We start from the raw sequence: 21,830 nt of genomic DNA, 5'->3' as shown, positions 1-21,830 counted from the left end.
TTACATACACCCATAACATATTATCTCTAACTGATCATGCAATGTCTTTATATATAATGTATAACCCTGTTCACTTAGAGTAACTTTATGATTGTAGGTATATTATTTATAAATTATCTGACTGTTACGTCATTGTTTCTATATTTCACTTCACAAATAATTTTTTCCCGAAATAGAATATGAAATGGTGCAAATTGGTGCACACTTGAATTAAAATTTAGCAAACAAGGACATCATAGTCAGATCATTTATAAATACCTTTCCACTTTTCAACATTGTAAGGTATTTATAAATGATCTGACTGTTATGTCCTTGTTTGCTAAATTCTATTTCGGGGAAAAAATTATTTGTGATGTGAAATATAGAAACAATGACGTAACAGTCAGATAATTTATAAATAATATACCTACAATCATAAAGGCCATCATAAAGGCCCATGGCGACCAATACTGATCTTAATGCTCCTCTCCCACAAATTTCAAGATTGCTGCACCCCACTTCATCCTCTCACCCAGCTTCCCTCATCCTCTCACCCCCCTTCCCTCATCCTCTCTCACCTCACCTTCCCTCATCCTCTCTCACCTCACCTTCCCTCATCCTCTCACCACCCTTCCCTCATCCTTTCACCCCCCCTTCTCTCATGCTCTCGCCCCCCTTTATCTCATGCTCTCACCCCCCTTCCCTCATACTCGCTCACTCCCCCTTCCCTCATACTCTCACCACCCCCCTTCCCTCATACTCGCTCACCCCCTTCCCTCATACTCTCACCACCCCCCTTCCCTCATACTCTCACGACCCCCCTTCCCTCATAGTCTCTCCCCCCACTTCCTTCATCCTCTCACCCCCCACTTCCCTCATCCTCTCTCAACCCCCCTTCACTCATCCTCTCTTACCCCCTTTCCCTCATCCTCTCACCCTTCCCTCATCCTCTCTCACCTCCCTCCCCCCGCCTGTCATTCTCACCCCACCAGGACAGCCTCAGAAAGAAAACACACACACACACACACACACACACAACAGGAGACAAATACACACACACCTCTCACTGCTCCATGCTGTTTTCTCATCTCCTTGGCCCCAACCCCAGGCTCCTGACACCTTCTCCTGATTGACTGCATTACCCAGCAGCAGCCAATCAGGATGGAGGAGGCTGCCCAGCCCCTTAGCAACAGCCCTGCTCAGGTCACCATATCCAGAGAGGTAATACCGGTATACACATACATGTCCAGTATTACCTCTCATTTTTACTGGACTATGCCAAAATACAGGGCAGTCCAGTTCAATAATGGACACCTGGCAACCGCACTCTCAATGTATTACTTCCCGGTAAGACATTTTATTAAATAAATAAATACATCTTAATTTGCTTGAGCCCAAAAAGCTTCGGTCATTACATTGCTCTAGTGGGACCTATTAACCCAAAATGCATCAGCAACAAGTATTACATTGTAAAGCAACCATCATAAGATGCTGAACAGGTTGCAGAATAGTATATCCATAGTCGACTCTGACACAGCATGCAGCACAATTACATGATATCCCAAATAACTCACACACAAATGTTGGTGATGGGGTACTGGGAAATGAAGTGACTTCCCCAGGATCACATGCTGGAAATGAGTTACCTGGCTCTATCACTTCAGAGACCTCCCTGTTACATGTGACTGCCTGATTTTACTGTCAAACTGATAGATTGGGGCACAAGAACGTGTGATTTCAGCCGATGAACCTCTTCACTTTGTGTTGTCAGACTCTCCGCCAGCAAAGGGTTATTTGCGATATGTCACAGCAGGTCCCTCTGGCAGCGAATGGGTTCGTAGAGCTATGGGCTGAAGGAGCTGCTTGAAAGTCAGTAACCCCTCAATGAGTGAACCCAGGTTTGAATTCCAGTGTTGGCTCCCCTCGTGACCTTGGGCAAGTCACCTTTACCTTCCTGTGACTCAGACACCAACATTAGTTTGTAAGCTCTCTGGGGCATGGACTCACTGGGCCTTATTCTACAAGCTGTGATACTGTCAATGTGGCACTATCGCACAGAAATCTAGATTGACGTAAATAGACCTCTCAGTGCAATAGTGCCGGATCAGAGCTGTGGCAATTTACAGAATACGGCCCATTGTGTTTACGTTTTAAGCAGTGTTGCATATACGGTCCTCTCTACATAAGGAAAAAAGCCCTGCGTGTCCTTCAGAAACATGACACAGTTTTAAATTGTGTTTTCCTTTTTTTAATGAGTCATTACTATCTCTCTGCAATAGAGATTCCATAAACCCATAGATTGGTACAAATGCCAGCTCCTTGTCACTGTAAATCTCATGATCACTGTGCACTTTAGCCTGAAAGTAGGTGAAAGGGCATTAAGCTAAGGTTCAACTGTTAGATAAGAATAAAAGGCAAGTGCAATAAAACAAAATAAACTACAAATGACATTTAATCATACAGTGCTTCTCTGCTTATACTTCATACAAAATCTGCATGTACAGTAGGACCCACTCATTCGGCGGGTTAGGTTCCAGACCCTCGCCGAAAAGCAAAAAACGCCAAAAAGTGGAACATAGCCTTTTTTTGTGTGCAGAGTGCACAAATGCTATATTCACCTGCGCCATTCTGTCCCTCCTCCCTCCTACTTCATCCCAGAATGCAGCATTCCGGAACAAATGGAGTGTATGTGCAGATGTGCGTCAGGCAGCAGCGCGATGAAATCACTTATTCATGTTTACAAATAAAAAAATACATGGGTGAAGTCAGGAAACATTTATTTATAAAACCGCCGTATTAGCGGAACGCTGAAAAGCAGGGCCCTACTCTACTGTAACTACTGCTGGGCATTATCCAATAGGGTTTTTGTTTTAAATGCACAATGACCACGTAGAAATGTACATTTGAATCTGTTAAAGCAACAAATTGTGCTGCTGAACTGAAAAATAAAGATTCTATTGCTAAACAGCAAGTCCCACTTCTCTTAAATACGGACAGATACCAAGCTCTGGAATACAGACCCCCGCAGGATTGTTGTAATGACCAAGAGTCCCACAGTTACCATTTTACCAATAAAAAACCCTACTGTCTGCGGCCTGGCAATAGTTGTGCATGTGAACTGGAAACAAGATAAACTCAATGACGGTTATTTGTTAACCTTTGATAGTGCCGAATAGGCACGACACCACTTTAACCCTTTCACTGCAAGAGGGGTAAGCAACGCAATGTGTTTATGGCTCATCTGGCAGTGAAGGGGTTAATGAATAGACCTCAATATGCTCTAAAGCCTTTCAGGAATGAAGAAATGACTGGTTACAGTTAAATCTCTGGCATGCCCTTATTCTGTTTCATTGAGTTAACCTTAAAATCAGGAATGGAAAAATCCTGGATGCCTACATTGTCTGTGCTAGCAGTGCTGACTGACCTGTCACCGCTGAGACTGGCAACGGTGCGCTCAATCATGACTGAGCGCTGATGCCGGCTGCGGCAGTGACTGGCAGGTCAGTTGACACTACGCCGCTTAAGTCAAGCGCAGGGCGGGTGGGAGAGCGAGGCACAGCTCGTTCGGGACTGTGTTCCTGCAGTTACCTGACCTTCTGGGAGGGGAGCGAAGGAAGCGTGGTGAAGTGCTCCAGGTGAATAGTGTGGCCAGGGGGAATTGTTGAGGAGGAGTTTGTGTAAGTGTCAGAAGGTCTGTCAGTGTGTGAGTGTGTGTGTAATTGTGTTTGAGTGTATCACGGATATACTGTGACACAGAACCACCGACGGGTGGGGGGCATGGTAGCCGGAACACCCTCAACACTTACACTGGCTCCTAAATATTCTGGCTGGCTCCTAAGTATTTTATATTTTTGTCCACCCCTGCCTTAAAGTACTCAGCATGTAACACAGGCCTGCACAACTCGTAAAGTGAGAAGGGCCAAACTGCTCCAAGAAAAAACAAATTGGGCTGCACGGGTAAAATCATCATCATCTCTCCTCCAGCACCTGATCATCATCATCCTCATATATCTCCCCAGCACCCTTCATCATCATCCTCATATCTCCCCCAGAACCCCTCACTATCAACCTTTGCGATACTCCCCATCTATCTCTCATACCCATCTCTCCCCCTCACCCACACGCATAATACTCCCCCTCCACATCAAACACACAATACCCCCCCTGCACTTCACATCCCTCTCCACCCTGCACCTCACATCCCTCTCCCCCCTGCACCTCCCATCACCCCCCCCCTGCACCTCCCATCACCCCCCCCTGCACCTCCCATCACCCCACCTGCACCTCCCATCACCTCCCCCTGCACCTCACATCACTCTCCCCCCCCCTGTACCTCACATCACTCTCCCCCTCCTGCACCTCACAAGGAAAACAGAGTCGGGCCGCACGGGTAAAATAGCCCCCACAAGCCCATATCAGCAGTCCCACAGCCCATTTCAACAGCCTCCCACAGCCCATTTCAACAGCCTCCCACAGCCCATTTCAACAGCCTCCCACAGCCAATTTCAGCAGCCCCCCACAGCCCATTTCAGCAGGCCCCCACTGGCCATTTCAGCAGGCCCCCACTGGCCATTTCAGCAGGCCCCCACTGGCCATTTCAGCAGGCCCCCACTGGCCATTTCAGCAGGCCCCCACTGGCCATATCAGCAGCCCCCCACAGCCCATATCAGCAGCCCATACGCGAAACAAAGTGAATAAAGTGCGCAGCTACAATCAACCAAGTGTGTATTGTGATGATATAGTGATGATAATAAAAAATATATATTACGTGACCTTGTGAACACTGAAATAGGAGCGTCTGCAGCCGTGGAAACAGGGGTGGCTCAAAACACCCCCTAAAGCTAGACAGAAAACACAGCGCACAACGCTCATAGTGCATTAAAAGAAATATTATTCAGATTACACAGTACAGGTGAGTATTATGCGTACATCAAAGAAGAAAAAAAACAGCATGTCAGGGGTTAATGTTACCCATGAGCCAACCAGATCTCCAAGCAGGATATCGTCAGATGTTATACAGCTTGATGCCTCTGGGTCTTTTGATCCATGAAAAATGTCAGCAGTTTCCTCAATAATCCCACTAGTGTGGGTGGAAGTCCCAGCAGACTTGTTGTTATAGAAGGTGAGGATTCCGTTGGTGAGAATGGTCACTCACAGTGGTTTACTGCATACTTGCAGCCCTCCGATTCTCCGTCTCCAGATCTATGACGTCACTCTGCGGCGACATCGCAATACACGTCGCGATTTTCTCACCAGTAGAGGAATCGAACAGCAGTAAAGTAAGATGAAATGTCCAACTGAGATATCACATCAAAAGTTCATTCCAACGCGTTTCGAAACCATAAGGTTTCTTCATCAGGGAATAACATGTACTAGTTCGTAAGGTATTGAAATACCCCACGCTCAAACCTGATTGGCTGGAAGACATGAGCCGCCGGCCAATCTAGGAGGAGCTGGGAGGAGTCAATAACCCCATAACCTTACACACTGTGCCGTGTCAAGCAACAGTCTCAACATACAATCTTGATTAAAGCCAAAAACATTAATAAAAACCCAAAGGATCCATCATCACTCCTTTTCAAGGGCATTAAATATGTCCCTAGAAATAGAAGGGGTGGGGATAGGGTTAAAGAACTGTCTATGCAGGAGACCTTCTGGATACATAGGCTTAACATCTTGTATCCAGGGGGTCTCAGTGAGGATATTGACATCTGGTTCCTATACTAAAATTTATCTGTGACTTGAGGAGATGATATTGTCTCCTGATTGATTTCTGTTCAATATATATATATATATATATATATATATATATATATATATATATATATATATATATATATATATATATATATATATATATATTCAATGAAAAAATAGTTTGCACTCGCGGTTTCTCAAATGAAGGCAGATGCTCGTCCCATATAGAAACATGTACAGGGTGACCAGGGAAATCCGGGTAACAAAGAGACAGCACACCGCAGTATAATGAAGTAAATAAAGTGTATTAACAACACAGGGCAGCCAACGTTTCGGTCTTCAGAGTGGGACCTTCCTGAGGGCACTTGTATTTTTATTTAAGTTCGTTTTTTGTTTAAACTATGTTTTTAACCTCCTTTTTCTTTTCCATTCTAGCTATTCCCGTTTAGCACATTGAATATGCTATTTAGGGTTTTTATTAATGTTTTTGGCTTTAATAAAGATTGTATGTTGAGACTTTTGCTTGACACGGCACAGTGTGTAAGGTTATGGGGTTATTGACTCCTCCCGGCTCCTCCTAGATTGGCTGGAGGACCTGAGCCGCGGGCCAATCAGGTTTGAGCGTGGGATATTTCAATGCCTTACGAACTAGTACATGTTATTCCCTGATGAAGAAACCTTATGGTTTCGAAACGCGTTGGAAAGAACTTTTGATGTGATATCTAAGTTGGACATTTCATCCTACTTTACTGCTGGTTCGATTCCCCTACTGGTGAGAAAATCGTGACGTGTATTGCGGTGTCGCCGCAGAGTGACGTCATAGATCTGGAGACGGAGAATCGGAGGGCTGCAAGTATGCAGTAAACCCCTGTGAGTGACCATTCTCACCAACGGAATCCTCACCTTCTTTAACAACAAGTCTGCTGGGACTTCCACCCACACTAGAGGATTATTGAGGAAACTGCTGACATTGTTCATGGATCAAAAGACCCAGAGGCATCAAGCTGTATAACATCTGACGATATCCTGCTTGGAGATCCGGTTGGCGCGTGGGTATCATTAACCCCTGACATGCTGGTTTTTTTCTTCTTTGATGTACGCATAATACTCACCTGTACTGTGTAATCTGAATAATATTTCTTTTAATGCACTATGAGCGTTGTGCGCTGTGTTTTTGTGTTTTCTGCCCCACAGCCCATATCAGCAGCCCACCACAGCCTATTTCAGCAGCCCCCACAGCCCATTCCATTTCAGCAGCCCACCCCCATGTCAGCAGCTCCCCCCCATGTCAGCAGCCCCCCCATGTCAGCAGCCCCCCGAGCCCATTCCATTTCAGCAGCCCCCCCCATTCCATTAGCCCCCCGCATGAATGAACAACCCCCCCAACCCCATGCTTACCTGATGATGTTGGCGGCGGCAGCAGCAGAGGTGATGGCGGCGGCAACAGAGGTGGCGTCGGCGGTAACAGAGTCGGCGGTGGCAACAGAGGAGGAGGAGGTGGTGGATGGCGGAAGGGTGAAGCGCGCTCTAGCAGCAGACCCGGAAGTTCCGGGTCACGCTACACTGCTAGAACACGTCCCCCTGCTGGAGCAGGCTGAGGGGGGAGGGGGTTAGGGGAGAGCGTGCAGTCACACAGACACTGCTGGAGCGCGCTCCTACTTTCCATATCAGGGAAGGGGGTGAAGGGGGGGTTGAAGGGGGTCAGTCGCGGGCCGCACGGGGTGCCCCAGCGGGCCGCATGTTGTGCAGGCCTGATGTAACATCACAAACTCGCCATAAGTAAGGACAGCAGGCTGATGCAAACAATTAGTGTTCATAACTAGTTAATGCTGAGAACTATTAAAAATGAGTGGTTGGGTAATAGGAATCATGCGACATCTGGGTATTTCTATTAAATGGAAGGGTTCAGAACCACGCTTATCTCTTGCCAAGTGCTCCTAAAATACTGTGTGTAAAAGAGTGTATGAAAATGTATAACACTACTTTAACTCCATAGTTTCACCTTAACATGCTGAATTTTCTTACACATCAGTATTAGAGTAAGCTCTTTATTCTCCACTACTCAATGCAGGAATACACAATGCTGTACGTTTTTTGTGGGGGTTTTGTTGCAATATTTGAAACAGTTCATCTTTCAGTGCAGGTTTGCATTGTTCACACACCACAGGGAAACCCAGATTCAGGCGCTACTGCCCTTCTAGCATTGACCACCTAAGGTGGAAATAAAATTAACAGGAAGCTGACAGAGCCAATCCTTAAAGCTGGCCAATGAGATTACTCTTCCTGTGACTTTCCCTGAGCTGCATGCCAGTCATCTTGACTATAGATAAATATCCTGGTAACGTGGGACACACAGAGGCAGGAGCGAAGAAAAACAGAAATATTGACTATTATTCAGCCATATAAAAAGGTGTTTTCACACCAACGCAAGCATACAGCAGCACCTGTGGTGTATAGACACGACCCTTGGAAGCAGGATTAACAACGTGGCACAGTAGTGCAGGCATAAATACAGCTCATACTAAGAGGGTTGTGCAGGCCTCTGGCAGTCTCAGCAGGTTTGTGCAGCATAACACAGGTAGAGTCTGTGGTCAGGAACACGAACTAGAGAGGCTGCATTTAGATCCGCTCAATCAGCGAGCTGCCTTAGGCCGTGCGTATAGTGCCCGCGACGGGCGACGTCGCCCAAAAACAAATGCATTGCCGCCGCGTGCGCTTGTAGTAAGCGTGACGGCGACAATGCGACGGAGTGGCATCGCGGATTTTGGAAGCTGGCAATATTTGATTTTTCAAGGGCTGTCGCCTCATGTGACAGCCCCTGAATCAATCAAATGCCAGTAAGCCTGTGACACCGCCACAAAGCGAAATATAACTTTCGCTAGCGGCGACGGGTGCCGTCGCGGGCACTATACGCGCGGCCTAAGGCTGAGTCCATGGTGACTCCAGCCGTGCGGAGACGCGCTGAGGCTGAGGGAAAGCGGGTCCCGGGGCGTGTCGGGGAGCGAGCCAGTGACGTCATGGAGCTGGTTTGCCCTCATTGGGCGAACCGCTCACATGACCAGCCCTGCGCTCCCGTGAGCGCTCCAACTAGAAAATTAATGTCGGCTACGCTTCCGCACGCTTGCGGAAGCGTGCGCGAGCCCCTGCTAACGCCGCTCTCATAGCGGCTGCAGGGGCTCACTGCCGAGCGTGAGCGCGGCTCAGCACGGGTCAGCGCCTAAGCGCTGACCATGCCCGCGGCCTAAGGCTGCGGCCATGTTCGGGGAGACGACGCGACGTATGTGTGTGCGAGCACAATGCCTTAAGGCAATGATTGCCGCCACGGACCAGGCGTGCGACAGCGCGAGGAATCAGTTACATTTTATTCCACGGCCAGGTCACGTGAGTGGTTCGCCCAATGAGGGCAAACCAGCTCTGTGACATCGCAGCCACGCCCCCCCTCCCCCCCAACACTCTTCCACCTCGCGTCTACCCTGGCTACAGATCGCTTGGGCCAAAAAGCGGGTGACGTCACGGACGCGAGCACGCGGTCACCATGGACCTAGCCTTACTCCTGAGCACAGCTATCAGGAATATAATGTACAGAGACATGTGAATGTGCTCACAATTGCTATTTTTATTTACTGATGTGTAGTGACCCTGTAACGCAGAGCAACAGGACTTTCCCAGATACAGTCCCCGCCTAAAAACTGACATTTCTTTTCCACTGCAGTTCTATTTGTTCTGCTTTTTGACTCTTGTCTTTATTTTTGAATACCTAGGGCTTTTCATTGGCATTTTGGGCTAAGAAACAACTTTAGATATTAAAGAAGCAGTCCAAGCTACAATATGCAGGGTTTTTTTGTGTGTGTTTTTAATAGGATTGAAGCAGGGGGTGTCTGGAGCTGAACCCCGTTAATTTCAACTCTTAGGACCCCGCAGATTCCCGAAATACTTACATCTGTAGGGGGTGCCGGTATTAGCTCCGGCTGGGCTTGCTGGGGTTCTCGTAATGGCAGCTTCAAAGCTGCCGCGTTACACGAGGAAGTTGTGACGTCATCCCTTGAGGATTTCTATTGTCCCACGTGACCGGGACATTCAAACCGCACCAAGATACTGGCACCCCCTATGGAGGTAAGTATCTCCGGAAGCAGGGGGTCCTGAGCTGAAATTAATGGGGTTTAGCTCTGAAAACCCCTGCTTCAATCCTATTATTTTTTTTGTAATGCATACTGTAGCTTGGACTGCTCAGAGAACCTGCAAACAGCTGACTAACTGAAATATATATAATAGAAACAGGAAAAAATAGTATTTGAGACCAAAATATGGAGTAGTTTACAAAACTAATTTTGAATGAAATTTTCAAGCAGCGCCGGATTTCTGCAAGGCAAAAAGTTGAGCACGCATGAATGTATAATGCTTTTCTATCATCTGTCCACCAGAGAAGCTGCAGTTCAAGCAATCGCCTAAATGTGTGGTTTTTTTAAATAAATCAGTTCTGTACTATGAGAAAATACTTGTAGCATTTAAAAAAAACAAAACAAGTTTAAAGACATGTTTAATGTATTCTAATGTAACAAGCATTTTTCTTCCTATAGCAACCATATACAAAGTCACATCCCCTTCCGAAACAGCATCACCTTTTTGAGCCATGCCCTCTCTAGCAGTGAACCAATTTAATCTAGTGCCTGCCTGGTCACATGATCTTCCTCACTGAACTTTGGCTGTCAGCGCAGAAGATTACCCAAGATGCATTTAGTGAACCACCAGCTGAATTTAATTTCACTGATCGATTACAGGAGAAAGGATCGATCATTAGCTTAGCTAATCACTTGTCAGTGTGTAGATTGTATTGATGCACATATTGAATGAAATTTTTTTTTTTTTTTTTTTTTTAAACGACAGCTTGAACTATTGGCCCTTATTTGCCATGAGTATGGAACGAATGCTTAAAACCATATGTTTCAATACGTATCTGAAGACCAGTGATATAGATATACATATACATTACTGTAAATATGAGAGCTGCAGCAGAGAACCGTTTAATTCATTAATATTTTCCATTGTATGTGCCAAAGAATAAACAAATTCCCTTAGTAACCAGATCTAAGTGTAGCCATGCTGTAAAATGGTCTGCAGTTTTTTCTCCTGCTGGCAGTAAACCTGGTAAGTTACAGGGATGCCAGCAGTAATCATGGAGGTTTGCCCTCACACCCTGGTGAGGTGCCCTATGTATGGATGGGAGTCGCTACGTACTCTGAGTACACCGTTAGTGACATCAGAGATGTGCTTGCCTTCTGAGATATATAAGGCACAGCACTGATCAAAGTTAGTTGTTGGAGTAAGGAACAAGTCTGGGTTGAGACTTGGGAGTGAGTGGCCCACTAGTGCGTTAACTGGTGGCCCCATTCTATGTTAAATAGCATCTAGCTGACAAAGCCATACTGTGTCCAGGGACCTGGCACAGGGGTGATCTCCCCAAGGGGAGAGGGGATCCCACTCCATTGGGAGGATGTACCTTTGAAAGGATAGCACAGCAAGATGTGTGGCTAAGCAAATCACTGTAAGGGGCAGTTGGCCCACACCGCAAGCCACAATAAAGACAACCTTGATCAAAGACATTCTCATGTGTGAGTCTGGAGTTACTCTACAGAGGATGGCACCAAGAAGGAGTTCCTCATCAGGACCATCTCCTTGCGGACACAGAGATCCTGATGAGGTGGAGGCGCTGCACTGGATATAGGTAGGACTCATGCACACTACCTCAGCTGCCTGTCTGGGTTGGCAATCCCCACACAACATCATGCGGGAGACTCAGGAGTTCTGTTGCCAACAGGTGCACCACCAGACACTACCATGTAATGGGGACTGGTTAGACCACAGGGGCCAATGTGAGATTGGGTGGGTCAGGCCAGGCCAGAAAATCTGTTACATTTGGAGGCGCTGCTGAGATACCTGTCAACAGGACAGGCTTTTGCTAGGCACACTAGGAAACAGGGAGAGTGTATGCTGCCACTTTGTGCTGTGTTAGGACGGAGCCTAGGGGTAGTCAGGGGGCTGATGGAGTATTGTCAGCTCGCAGGGACGACCTAGGGGCCTGAGAGGAGTTGGAGGTTTGGAGAGGGGCTATAGCTGTCCTAGTCACCTTGAGGCGGTGCTAGTGGTAGGATGCCTGAAGGGATAGCCTGTTAACGAGGTCAGGAATTCTGGACAGGGTCTGCGCTAGGCTAGCCAACAGGAGGTAGACGCCCAAGTACTGCATGGAAGAGCCAGAGTACTCTAGCCCATTCCAGACCACTTACCGAAGGGAGCACAGACTGGGAGGAAGGAGATACAGCAGACACAGAGAGAGTGAGCCTAGCCTGAGGTAGTGCAAACACGAGTCCAGCCTACATTAGGTACACAAGGTGGTGCATCAAGGCAATCTTTATTGTAATGGTGTGACAGTTGCCCCGCAGAGAGGAGCTCCATGTACAATAACTGCAATTACAGTAACCAAACGGCGACCGCAAGAATGGAGGATCCGCGTGGCGCGGAAGGTCCACAATGGCGGACGGAGGCAGATGGAGGGAGCGTATGTGGGGTGCGTTCTGCTGAAGAGCAAGCTACTGAAGTGACTTTGGCTAGCCTGCTGTGGAGTGGTGCGAAAGCTGTGGCCGCACCGTTTTTGTCCTGTCTGGGACCTAGGGGTACTACCCCTGAGGACATTGAGGAGGACATTACAGTAATGTGTGGAGAACATGATGAATTTGCTTGTCAGTCGGTGTACAAATAGTCAAAAGCTACCTCAACCGTAAAAGAGACTGACAGTGCAAACCAAAATGGCGGCTCCCACTTCCCTGGGAGACCGCGTGGATCAATTGCAGAAAATTCTGCAAATGCGGGACTTGCAGAAAGTTGGCCTGGAGTGGCGCCAACAGGGAAACCCCACCCTGATGGGGGGTATGGCACGAAAGCTGCAGCCGCGCCCTCATGGACAATGACTAACTCAGCCCCAGTGCTGGGTCACCCGATCAACTTATGGGACCTCCCCCTAATCTCAACCAGGGGGAGTGGTTTCCAATTATGCCCAGTGGGAACAGATCCATCTGAACGAGGAGCTGGTGAACCGGCCGCACCCTTACAGAAAGTAGTTCCTGTACTTAGTGCTGCATGTGGAGGAAAAGACAAAGAGATTGGGAGAACTTGGCCGGGGATGGCGCCAAATAAGGAGTGGTGCTCCGGGAGTGGTGGCGCAAAACCAGAGGCCGCGCCCCCCAGGACTGTGAAAAGTTCAGCACTAATCCCGGGACATCCCATAAATTTGTGGTACCCTCCCCTAATCTCCACCAGTGGGAGTGGTTTCCAGCTTTGCCAGATGCGGGTGGAGCTAGCTAAGGGAGGAGTTGGCAAACCAACTCCTGCTCTTCAGTCACGAGGAGCCGGTACACAGATCAAACCACTATTGAGAGTGCCTCCCATAGTGACCATGGCCTGCAAACCTGAAGAAGGATCCATGGTATCCACCCAACCTTACTCGGCCCCAGGAGGCTTCCTGGTGATTCGAGTGGCGGGCACCGAGACAGTGGCATGTGTATGCCTACAGTGCCGACTACCAGGAGGCGCAGTGGGTATAGCTGCGCGTTGCCCGCAATGTGGCCTCCAATATATGTGGCCAATGCCAACCTTTGTGCCAGTCCAGGCCGTAGAAGTAGCGGGAGACGTAGCCATGTTATCGGCGGAACTCCCCGGTGCGCTTTGGAGGGAATCTGCGGATCCCGGAGAATGGGGATCGGGGCCGGTTGTTAAAACCGAGCCCGAGGAAAAGGACACTATCAGCCGTAGTGCTGGGCGAGAGACTAACCGGCGCTCACCAAGCGGAGTGCCACTAACCAAGTCGGGGTTGGATTCCTCCGATGAGGAACCCGTGGTGTCTTCCGCAGTGGTAACCCAGCAGCAGGCAAACCCCTGTGGTGGTAACGGCAGAAAGGTACCACTTACCTGTGTCGTCCGTGAGACGAGCCGAGTGTCGCCTGTGCAGCGGAAAACGGAGAGGCGGAGTCCCCCGGTTCTGGGGGCTGGCGGTTCCAAATGCGAGGGCAGATATACACCGACTCCACGGAGTGGTAAGAGTAGTCCTTGCTCCTACCAGGCTCCGAGGGTGGCAGCGGCGGAGGAAGGGCGGTGCCAGGCCCAGGCGGTGTGGCAGAGACAAGCTGAGCTTCCGGATGTCATGGTGGAGGAAGAGGTCCCGCTTGGGGACCCAACCGAAGATGGCGGAGCATCCAGCACAGTCAAGGGTGTCACTTCCGGTGGCCGTAGCTGAGCGGATGGAGAGATGACCACGCCTTTCCGATCGGGCAGTGTTTCCCGATCACCAGTACCCAAGAAGAGCTGGCAGGCCCTGCGGAAAACTGAGAGCGGTGAGACCCGAGCAACGGAGGGCCCTTGCGGTGGCCCCGGACCATGTAGCGGTGGAAAGCGGGTCGGAACCCCGCGAATACCGACCCTCCGTCCCTATGCCCAACACCAGGCCCTAGTTAAAGCCCCAACCCCGGTCACTTTTTCCCATGGGTCATCCTCGAGTTTGGGGATGTCTGGGGGGTCCCAAGTCACCTCCGAAGAGCGGACTGGGGAGAGACTGGACTGCTTTACCTCTGATGATGGGTCGATGGGTGGAGGGTACTCTCGGGAAGTGTCCGTGTCTAGCGACTGCCCAAGCGTAGTCAGCGTTACCCTTGCTACTAGGCCCAAGAGAGTAGGGCTTCATTCCCGGTCTACCGGGACATCTGGAGTGTCCTCCTGGGGGGAACCGGAAGAAGGGGATTCAGTAGAGTCAGCCCAGGAAGAAATTAGGGAGACCCGGTGGTGGGCCCCCTTATTTGAGGATTATGAGGCCTGGCTAGACTGCACTAGGTTCCTTTTAGAAAGAGAGGGTGTAGTGGATTATTGGTGGGCTCGTGGGGAGTTCACTGAGGAGGAACGGGTGAAGGCGTTACAGGAACGGTGGTATGAGATCTGTCATGGGATGATAGAACCATTGGGTCCAAGTAAATTGGAGGATCCGGTGGACCCGGATGAACCCCTATCATGGGTGTTGCCAGAGAAAGCGGGCAACACTAGGTTGATACGGTCCAGTAGGGCAGAGAGGGCCATCATAACTAAATATAAAAACTCACATGGGTTAGAGTATCTCTATGTCCCTGAACCCCTCATGCAGGAGATAGAGTATCACAGGGATAGGTGGCTGCGAGAAACCATAGAGCAGCATATGGTGAACCGAGGTGGCGCAATTACTGGGCGGAAAGCGGAGGAGAGGATTTCTCATCTGATGCGGGTGTGGAGCATAGGCCGTAGCATCTATATGCATAAAGCTGTATATAGACCCGAGAGTGGGTTACCACGGGAGTACAGCATAACTGTCACTGATATGGGTGGTCGAGAAGTTAAGAAGCCTGACCCGCGTCACTATTATTAGGGAGACAGGATAGTGATGTTGTGCTAGCTAGTGCCCCTGCTGGTTAGAATGTGCTCTGCATTACATTACGATGTGAAATCAATGACGTTCTAACCAATTGTTTGCATTTTACAGTGCTTCCTGGACGAAGGTACAACAAACTTAGGTCCCAGACGGGTCGATTGGGATTCACCAGGGGGAGAATGTTGCCATGCTGTAAAATGGTCTGTAGTTTTCTCTCCTGCTGGCAGTAAACCTGGTAAGTTACAGGGATGCCAGCAGTAATCATGGAGGTTTGCCCTCACACCCTGGTGAGGTGCCCTATGTATGGATGGGCGTGGCTACGTACTCTAAGTACACCGTTAGTGACATCAGAGATGTGCTTGCCTCCTGAGATATATAAGGCACAGCACTGATCAAAGTTAGTTGTTGGAGTAAGGAACAAGTCTGGGTTGAGACTTGGGAGTGAGTGGCCCACTAGTGCGTTAACTGGTGGCCCCATTCTATGTTAAATAGCATCTAGCTGACAAAGCCATACTGTGTCCAGGGACCTGGCACAGGGTGATCTCCCCAAGGGGAGAGGGGATCCCACTCCATTGGGAGGATGTACCTTTGAAAGGATAGCACAGCAAGATGTGTGGCTAAGCAAATCACTGTAAGGGGCAGTTGGCCCACACCGCAAGCCACAATAAAGACAACCTTGATCAAAGACATTCTCATGTGTGAGTCTGGAGTTACTCTACAGAGGATGGCACCAAGAAGGAGTTCCTCATCAGGACCATCTCCTTGCGGACACAGAGATCCTGATGAGGTGGAGGCGCTGCACTGGATATAGGTAGGACTCATGCACACTACCTCAGCTGCCTGTCTGGGTTGGCAATCCCCACACAACATCATGCGGGAGACTCAGGAGTTCTGTTGCCAACAGGTGCACCACCAGACACTACCATGTAATGGGGACTGGTTAGACCACAGGGGCCAATGTGAGATTGGGTGGGTCAGGCCAGGCCAGAAAATCTGTTACATACGTAACAGGACCAAAATAAAGAAAGCCGCAAAGCTTATACAACCCAGTTGAGTATACAGGTTATGTATCCTCGTTGCAAATATTTGTATTTCACAGATAAAGCGAACGGATAAATAATAGGAATTAAAAAAAACTACAAGAAAGGACTCTATAGCAAAGACAATATTAGTTCAAATATGTTGTAAACTGAAGATTTGAATCATTTATTTTTTTATACAGTACAGTGCATTTTAAAGATACAATGAATTCCTTCCATGCAGAACATACAATGATATTCACTGTACTATACTCTAAGCATAATCAATCTGTCTTGTGAAACGGGAGAAAGAATGGCTGTTTACAGTACTTTTGTGGTGTAAACATTTTAGAAAGCGTCACCAATGAATTCCATGACAGTAGAATTTGGTATATGGGAAAGTCAATTGTGCTATTACATGATGAACTGTGTGGTAATGCTCTAGTATCATCTTTTGTTTTTGTGTCAACATATAACACAATAGCTACATACACAAGGGATTTATCGGCAAGGAAAGACGATGGCTAATGTGAGGCCCTTTGCTCTGTAGCCTATTTCCCTTCCCATATTTTAAGCCCTGTATAGCATTGGAAGACTGCAAAAGCAGTGATATAACTGTACTCCCATATACCATTATTAAATACACTGTAACGTGAAGCCATCTTCCACTTGACATTTAACTGAAATCTTATGGACGGGGAAGACTACTTCACATAATATCAAATACGTATTTTCATTTTTCTTCTTGACACAGAATTCAGACGAGGAGCTCTGGAGCTGAACCCCACTATTTTTAGCTTTCCTTCCCCCTTCTTGAGATACTTACCGCTTTTGTTACCGGTGTAGTCCTTTCCTTTCGGGAATTTAAATAGCCAAAGATTCAGGGGGTCCTGCAGGCCAATAGGAAGCCGCCACGTTATCGAGGGGATGACGTTGCAGGTTTCATATTGATGACTGTTTAAATGTCCAGGGAATAACACCGGCAACTACACCAGTATCTCGCAAACAGGTGGGGTGCTTGGAGCTAGCACGGTTTAGCTCAGAAGGACCCCTGGTTGAATATTGACATTTGTTGGGAGTGTTGCTTTAACCTTTACATGCCCATGTGACTTGCCACCTACCTCCACTTCCGTCATATCGCGACCAGGGGGCGTAAGGACCAGATCCCTGATACTGTAAAGGTTGAAGAGCAAATGCAAAGGCTATTGACTTGAAACGACAAGTCACGACAATATTTGTATAGCTGTGGGCACAAGACTATTAGCATTTATGGGACCAGTCATATGGGTTATGAGCTCAATGCAAAATAGAGACCATGTAGGACAGGGGTGCGCAAACTTTTCCTCCTGCCTGCTCTCCTCCCCTACTCGCACCCACCCCCCCCTCCTGCTCTGCTCCAGCGTCAAATGACGCAGCGGGGTCATATGACGTCAAGTAACCCCGGGTTACCATGACGACACATCGCTGGAAGCCAAGGTAAATGAGTTACAGAGGCCGTGCCCGGTCGTCGTCCCCCCGGCATTTAATTTAAATGCCTTGGGGGAGAGTGCGGGACATCTGTAACAGCCGCCCCCCCCCCCCCCCCAGAAAATCTCATGCCACCCAGTTTGCGCACCCCTGATGTAGGACAGAAACCCTACTCAATTCATCCCATTTAAATGTACGTCACTGTTGCAATGCGAATAAGCCCCTTTAGCCTCCATGGTTTCAGGCACCAAACATTAGATTGGATTGCAAGCTCTACAGAACAGGAACTCATTGTGCCTGCAAATGTACAGTATGTATATTTTTATTGCACCATTTATGTACATAGCACTTCACAGCAGTAATACACAGGACATAATAAAATAACATAATGGGAATACACGCTTCAGACATGACAGTAACAATGAAAATGAGGGTCCCTGCCCCAAAGAGTTTGCAATCTCATTTAGAGCTGCAATTACAATGTGAAAGTGACCTTTCAAACTACCACTCACCTCTGTGACTATGGTGGACTGATAGAGGTCTTTGCTGTAAACCCATCCATCCAGGCACTTCTCTTGCTCTATCCCCCCCACCTCCACATCCAGCCCGGGGATCAGCCCCTGAGCCGAGTAGTTGCTCAGGATATCCAGCTTGTATCGCCTGCACTTACTCTCCGCCCCGTCCTCCAGCTGCCGGGGGATGCTCACATTCCTCCAAGCCTCGCTCAGGTTAGCGGTGCTGGGCACCAGGCACCGGTGCTCGGGGATGGCTGCCAGGAAGACGGCGGAGAGCCCGGTGAAGCCATTGGGAATGATGCTGGCGCTGAGCAGGAAGAATATGGTTTTCTGGAAGGGACCCCATTCTCCCAGGAACGAGGTCGCCTCGTCCAAGTCGCGCATGGCTGTACCGGTTTGCAGGCGGAAGAGGAGGAGGACGTAGCGGAGGATCGGAAAACGGTGTGTCCGTGGTGGTTGCAGAGGGGGAAGTGATGGATCGCGATCAATCTGGTTCCATGGAGACCGATCTGTATATAAAGAGCGGACAAGGGAGTGCGGACACGAATCGGATAACAAAGGGATAGGGCAGAACGCGGGCTGGGAGCGGATATAACGCGGCAGCACAGAGGCTCCTTCTGGGTGTCCTCTGTCTCCGGATGTACGGTATTGTCAGCCAGGCCTCACGCGGCCGCTTGTTCATTCAATCCGTGCAGGGGGAGGTGGAGCTCTTGTGTGGCTGAGAGGATCAGCTGCTGGCGCTGGAAGAGAACACACGCACATACCCAGGCACGCTTCTATCTGTCAAGACACATATTAACAACAAGGAAATGAAGGGCTGCTTGTGGTGATATGTGACGCACACGTGTGCCCACACCAAGAAGAACTCCTGCACGTTGAAATGAACTGTATGAATGGCCCTACAGTAGAGCATTAAAGGACATTTTACTGTCATTCTCTTACCGTCCACTTGAGTTAAATAAGACAGTCACCCTCCAAATGTTGATCAAGGACATTTGTGGGCATGTTCCTGAGGAGTATACACCTGTTGTCAAATTTATGATAAAATGGGGCTATGCACTAAGCAGTGAGCTTTTGCGTTCGCATAGGCATTTTGTGATGGTACTTAAAAAAATGAAGCCAGAGGCGGGATTCACTAACAAGTGAAGGGCATTTTGTTAAGGCTGAATCCCTGCTAGCGCTGAGCGGGCGGCACTTGCCGCGGTTACTTATATGTACATATATGTAAGTTCCTGCTCTCACGTGGTGCGTGGGCACACGCACTCACCCACGCTCGGCGCTTATGTAAACAAAAAAAAACTAATTTTCCAGCGCTTTCAATGCCCCCCCACCTCCTCCTGCGCGCGCGTAAATGCCAGGACACCCGGCGCTCAGCGCCAGCGGGGACTCAGCCCAAGGCCGATCACAAAACTGCTGTATCATGCAAGATGCTTTTTCCCCTCTGCTATCGTGCTTAAACTTGTAAAGCACGGTAGCTGGAAGAAAAAAAGCAGCCTGTAAGAGCTGCATGGAGACGCTGCGTCTCCATGCATGGCTCTTACAGGCGATCGTACTGTAAAAATATAGATTTAAATACTAGTGTACAGGAGCAGGGGGTCTCCTGAGCTGAACCATTGGTTTCAGCCTCGGGGACCCCCTACTTCATGAGATACAGGCCCCGTTATGGGGTGCCGGAATCCCCTGTGCTTTTAAAGCTCCCGCGTCACGTGACCGGGGGATTTAAACCTGCATGGGGATACCAGCACCCCATAACGGGGCTGTATCTCAGGAAGTAGGGAGTCCCAAGGCTGAAATAAATGCAGTTGAGCTCAGGAGACCCCCTGCTCATCTACACTAGTATCAAAACACACTTCACAATAAAAAATAATTCATTACCGTAGCGGCTATCCGCTGTGGTAATGAAACTGCTTTAATATAATTTTTATTAATATTGTGCGGGAGAAGGAGGTCTCCTGAGCTAAACCACATTGATTTCAGCCTTGGGGACCCCCTGCTTCCCGAGTTGCAGGCCCAGATATGAGGTGCCGGTATCTCCATTATTTACATGTCGCACGTCACGTGACGTGGACGCTTTAAAGATGGCGGGCGACACTGGCATCCTATGCCCCATACCTGGGCCTGTAACTCGGGAAGCATGGAGTCCCTGAGCCAGAAATCAAAGCGGTTCAGCTCAGGAGACCCCCTGCTCCCGCACACTATAAAAAAAATACATTAAAAGCAGCTTCATTACCTTATCGGCTATCCGCTAAGGCAATGAAGGGGTTTAGGCACAATAGCCTGTTTATTTGGGACAATTGTCCCCAATAAACATTAGCATACACAACCCACCCACCCCCTCTGCCCCCAACAACCCCTATTCCCCCTAACATACATAAAATATCTTTTTTTTTTTCTATGCACAGGAATTATACTATAGCCCGGCAGTGGACCTCAGGTGGTCCCCGCGGGTGTCCGGGGACCCTGCAGGTGTCCGAGGGTTCCCGCTCACCTGCAGTACCAATCCTGTGCCCCAAAAAAAAAATATATATATATATATACAGTGGTTGACAAATCACCAAAAAATCTACTCGCCACACAAAAAATTCTACCCGCCACCTAGTACCAAACGTGTGCTGCTTGGGCCAATAGGAGCTCGCCACGATGTTAAATCCACTCGCCCGGGGCGAGCAAATGTATAGGTTTGTCGAACACTGTATATATATATATATATATATATATATATATATATATATATAGATAGATAGATAGATAGATATACTTTTAAATAAATATACCCCCCTCCCTCCCCGACACCATAACACATACAATACAATAATTGGGCAAAATTAATATTATGCAGGTATGGATAATACTGCGTTTTGCCCATTTAAAATACAACATTAACAAGCTGAGAAAAAGTATATAACATTTGCATTCACCCCTGCCAGGCTGCCACAATGAAGGCCGTCCTCATCCTCATCACCGTCCATGTCCTCCGTTGCCACAAACAATAAAACATAGTACAATAAAAAAAAATACAATCTAATGTCCCCTAACCCCTTAGTCACCTTAGCTGTTAGTAACCACTATAGTAATTAATGGGTTAGCCCACCCTCACCCTCTACCCACCCAGGAGGCCTAACCACCCTCCCCAGGCAACTACCCCCACCCTTCACCCATTCATCGGTACAGTTGATACATCATGCTCATATAATATGAGCATGATTTACCACTATAGCAACAAATGGTGAAGGAATTAAAAAACAGGCCCAAATAAAACATTACATTGCAAAATAAAACACATTGCATAAATATTGGCCCAAGCAGCACACGTGTTTGTTTTTTTAAATTTCCCTGCTCGCGCTGAAAAAAAACAAAAAAACTCCCCCTGCCTGACAGCTGATTGGCGCGCGCTCCCAGGCTTTGTGGGCGCGCGGCCAGGCTCTATATGAGCCCGCCCCCAGCAAGCGGCCATTTTTTTCCCAAGGTGGACACGGTAAGTACTATCTGTGCCTTTCCCCTGTCCCCGCTTCCCCCCGTGTCAGCCCGCGGGGCCGGGAGATTGGAGCAGGGATGTCCCCTCAGGTCCCCGCTTCACCCCGATCCCTGTGTCAGCCCGCGGGGCCGGGAGATTGGAGCGGGGATGTCCCCTCAGGTCCCCGCTTCACCCCGATCCACGTGTCAGCCCGCGGGGCCCGGGAGATTGGAGCGGGGATGTCCCCTCAGGTCCCCGCT

At 48.6% G+C, this 21,830-nt stretch overlaps 1 protein-coding gene across 2 annotated transcripts in view; it reads right to left on the bottom strand.

The window, feature by feature from the left end:
- The window catches only part of LOC142495525 (organic cation/carnitine transporter 2-like), a 131,339-nt gene extending 112,306 nt beyond the window's left edge, over window positions 1-19,033 (bottom strand). The window contains exon 1 of one of the 2 annotated variants that reach the window (XM_075601119.1): window positions 18,114-19,033. In XM_075601119.1, coding sequence (XP_075457234.1) covers window positions 18,114-18,500 — 387 coding nt within the window. In that variant the 5' untranslated portion in view covers window positions 18,501-19,033. The remainder of the gene's footprint in view (window positions 1-18,113) is intronic. The other variant, XM_075601117.1, reaches the window with a different exon arrangement.
- Between the last annotated feature and the right edge of the window lie 2,797 nt (window positions 19,034-21,830).

Source organism: Ascaphus truei, chromosome 5 (genome assembly GCF_040206685.1).
Source record: "Ascaphus truei isolate aAscTru1 chromosome 5, aAscTru1.hap1, whole genome shotgun sequence".
Classification (NCBI taxonomy): domain Eukaryota; kingdom Metazoa; phylum Chordata; class Amphibia; order Anura; family Ascaphidae; genus Ascaphus; species Ascaphus truei.
Note: the sequence above shows the minus strand (reverse complement) of the source record. Positions and strands in the feature narration are given on the sequence as shown.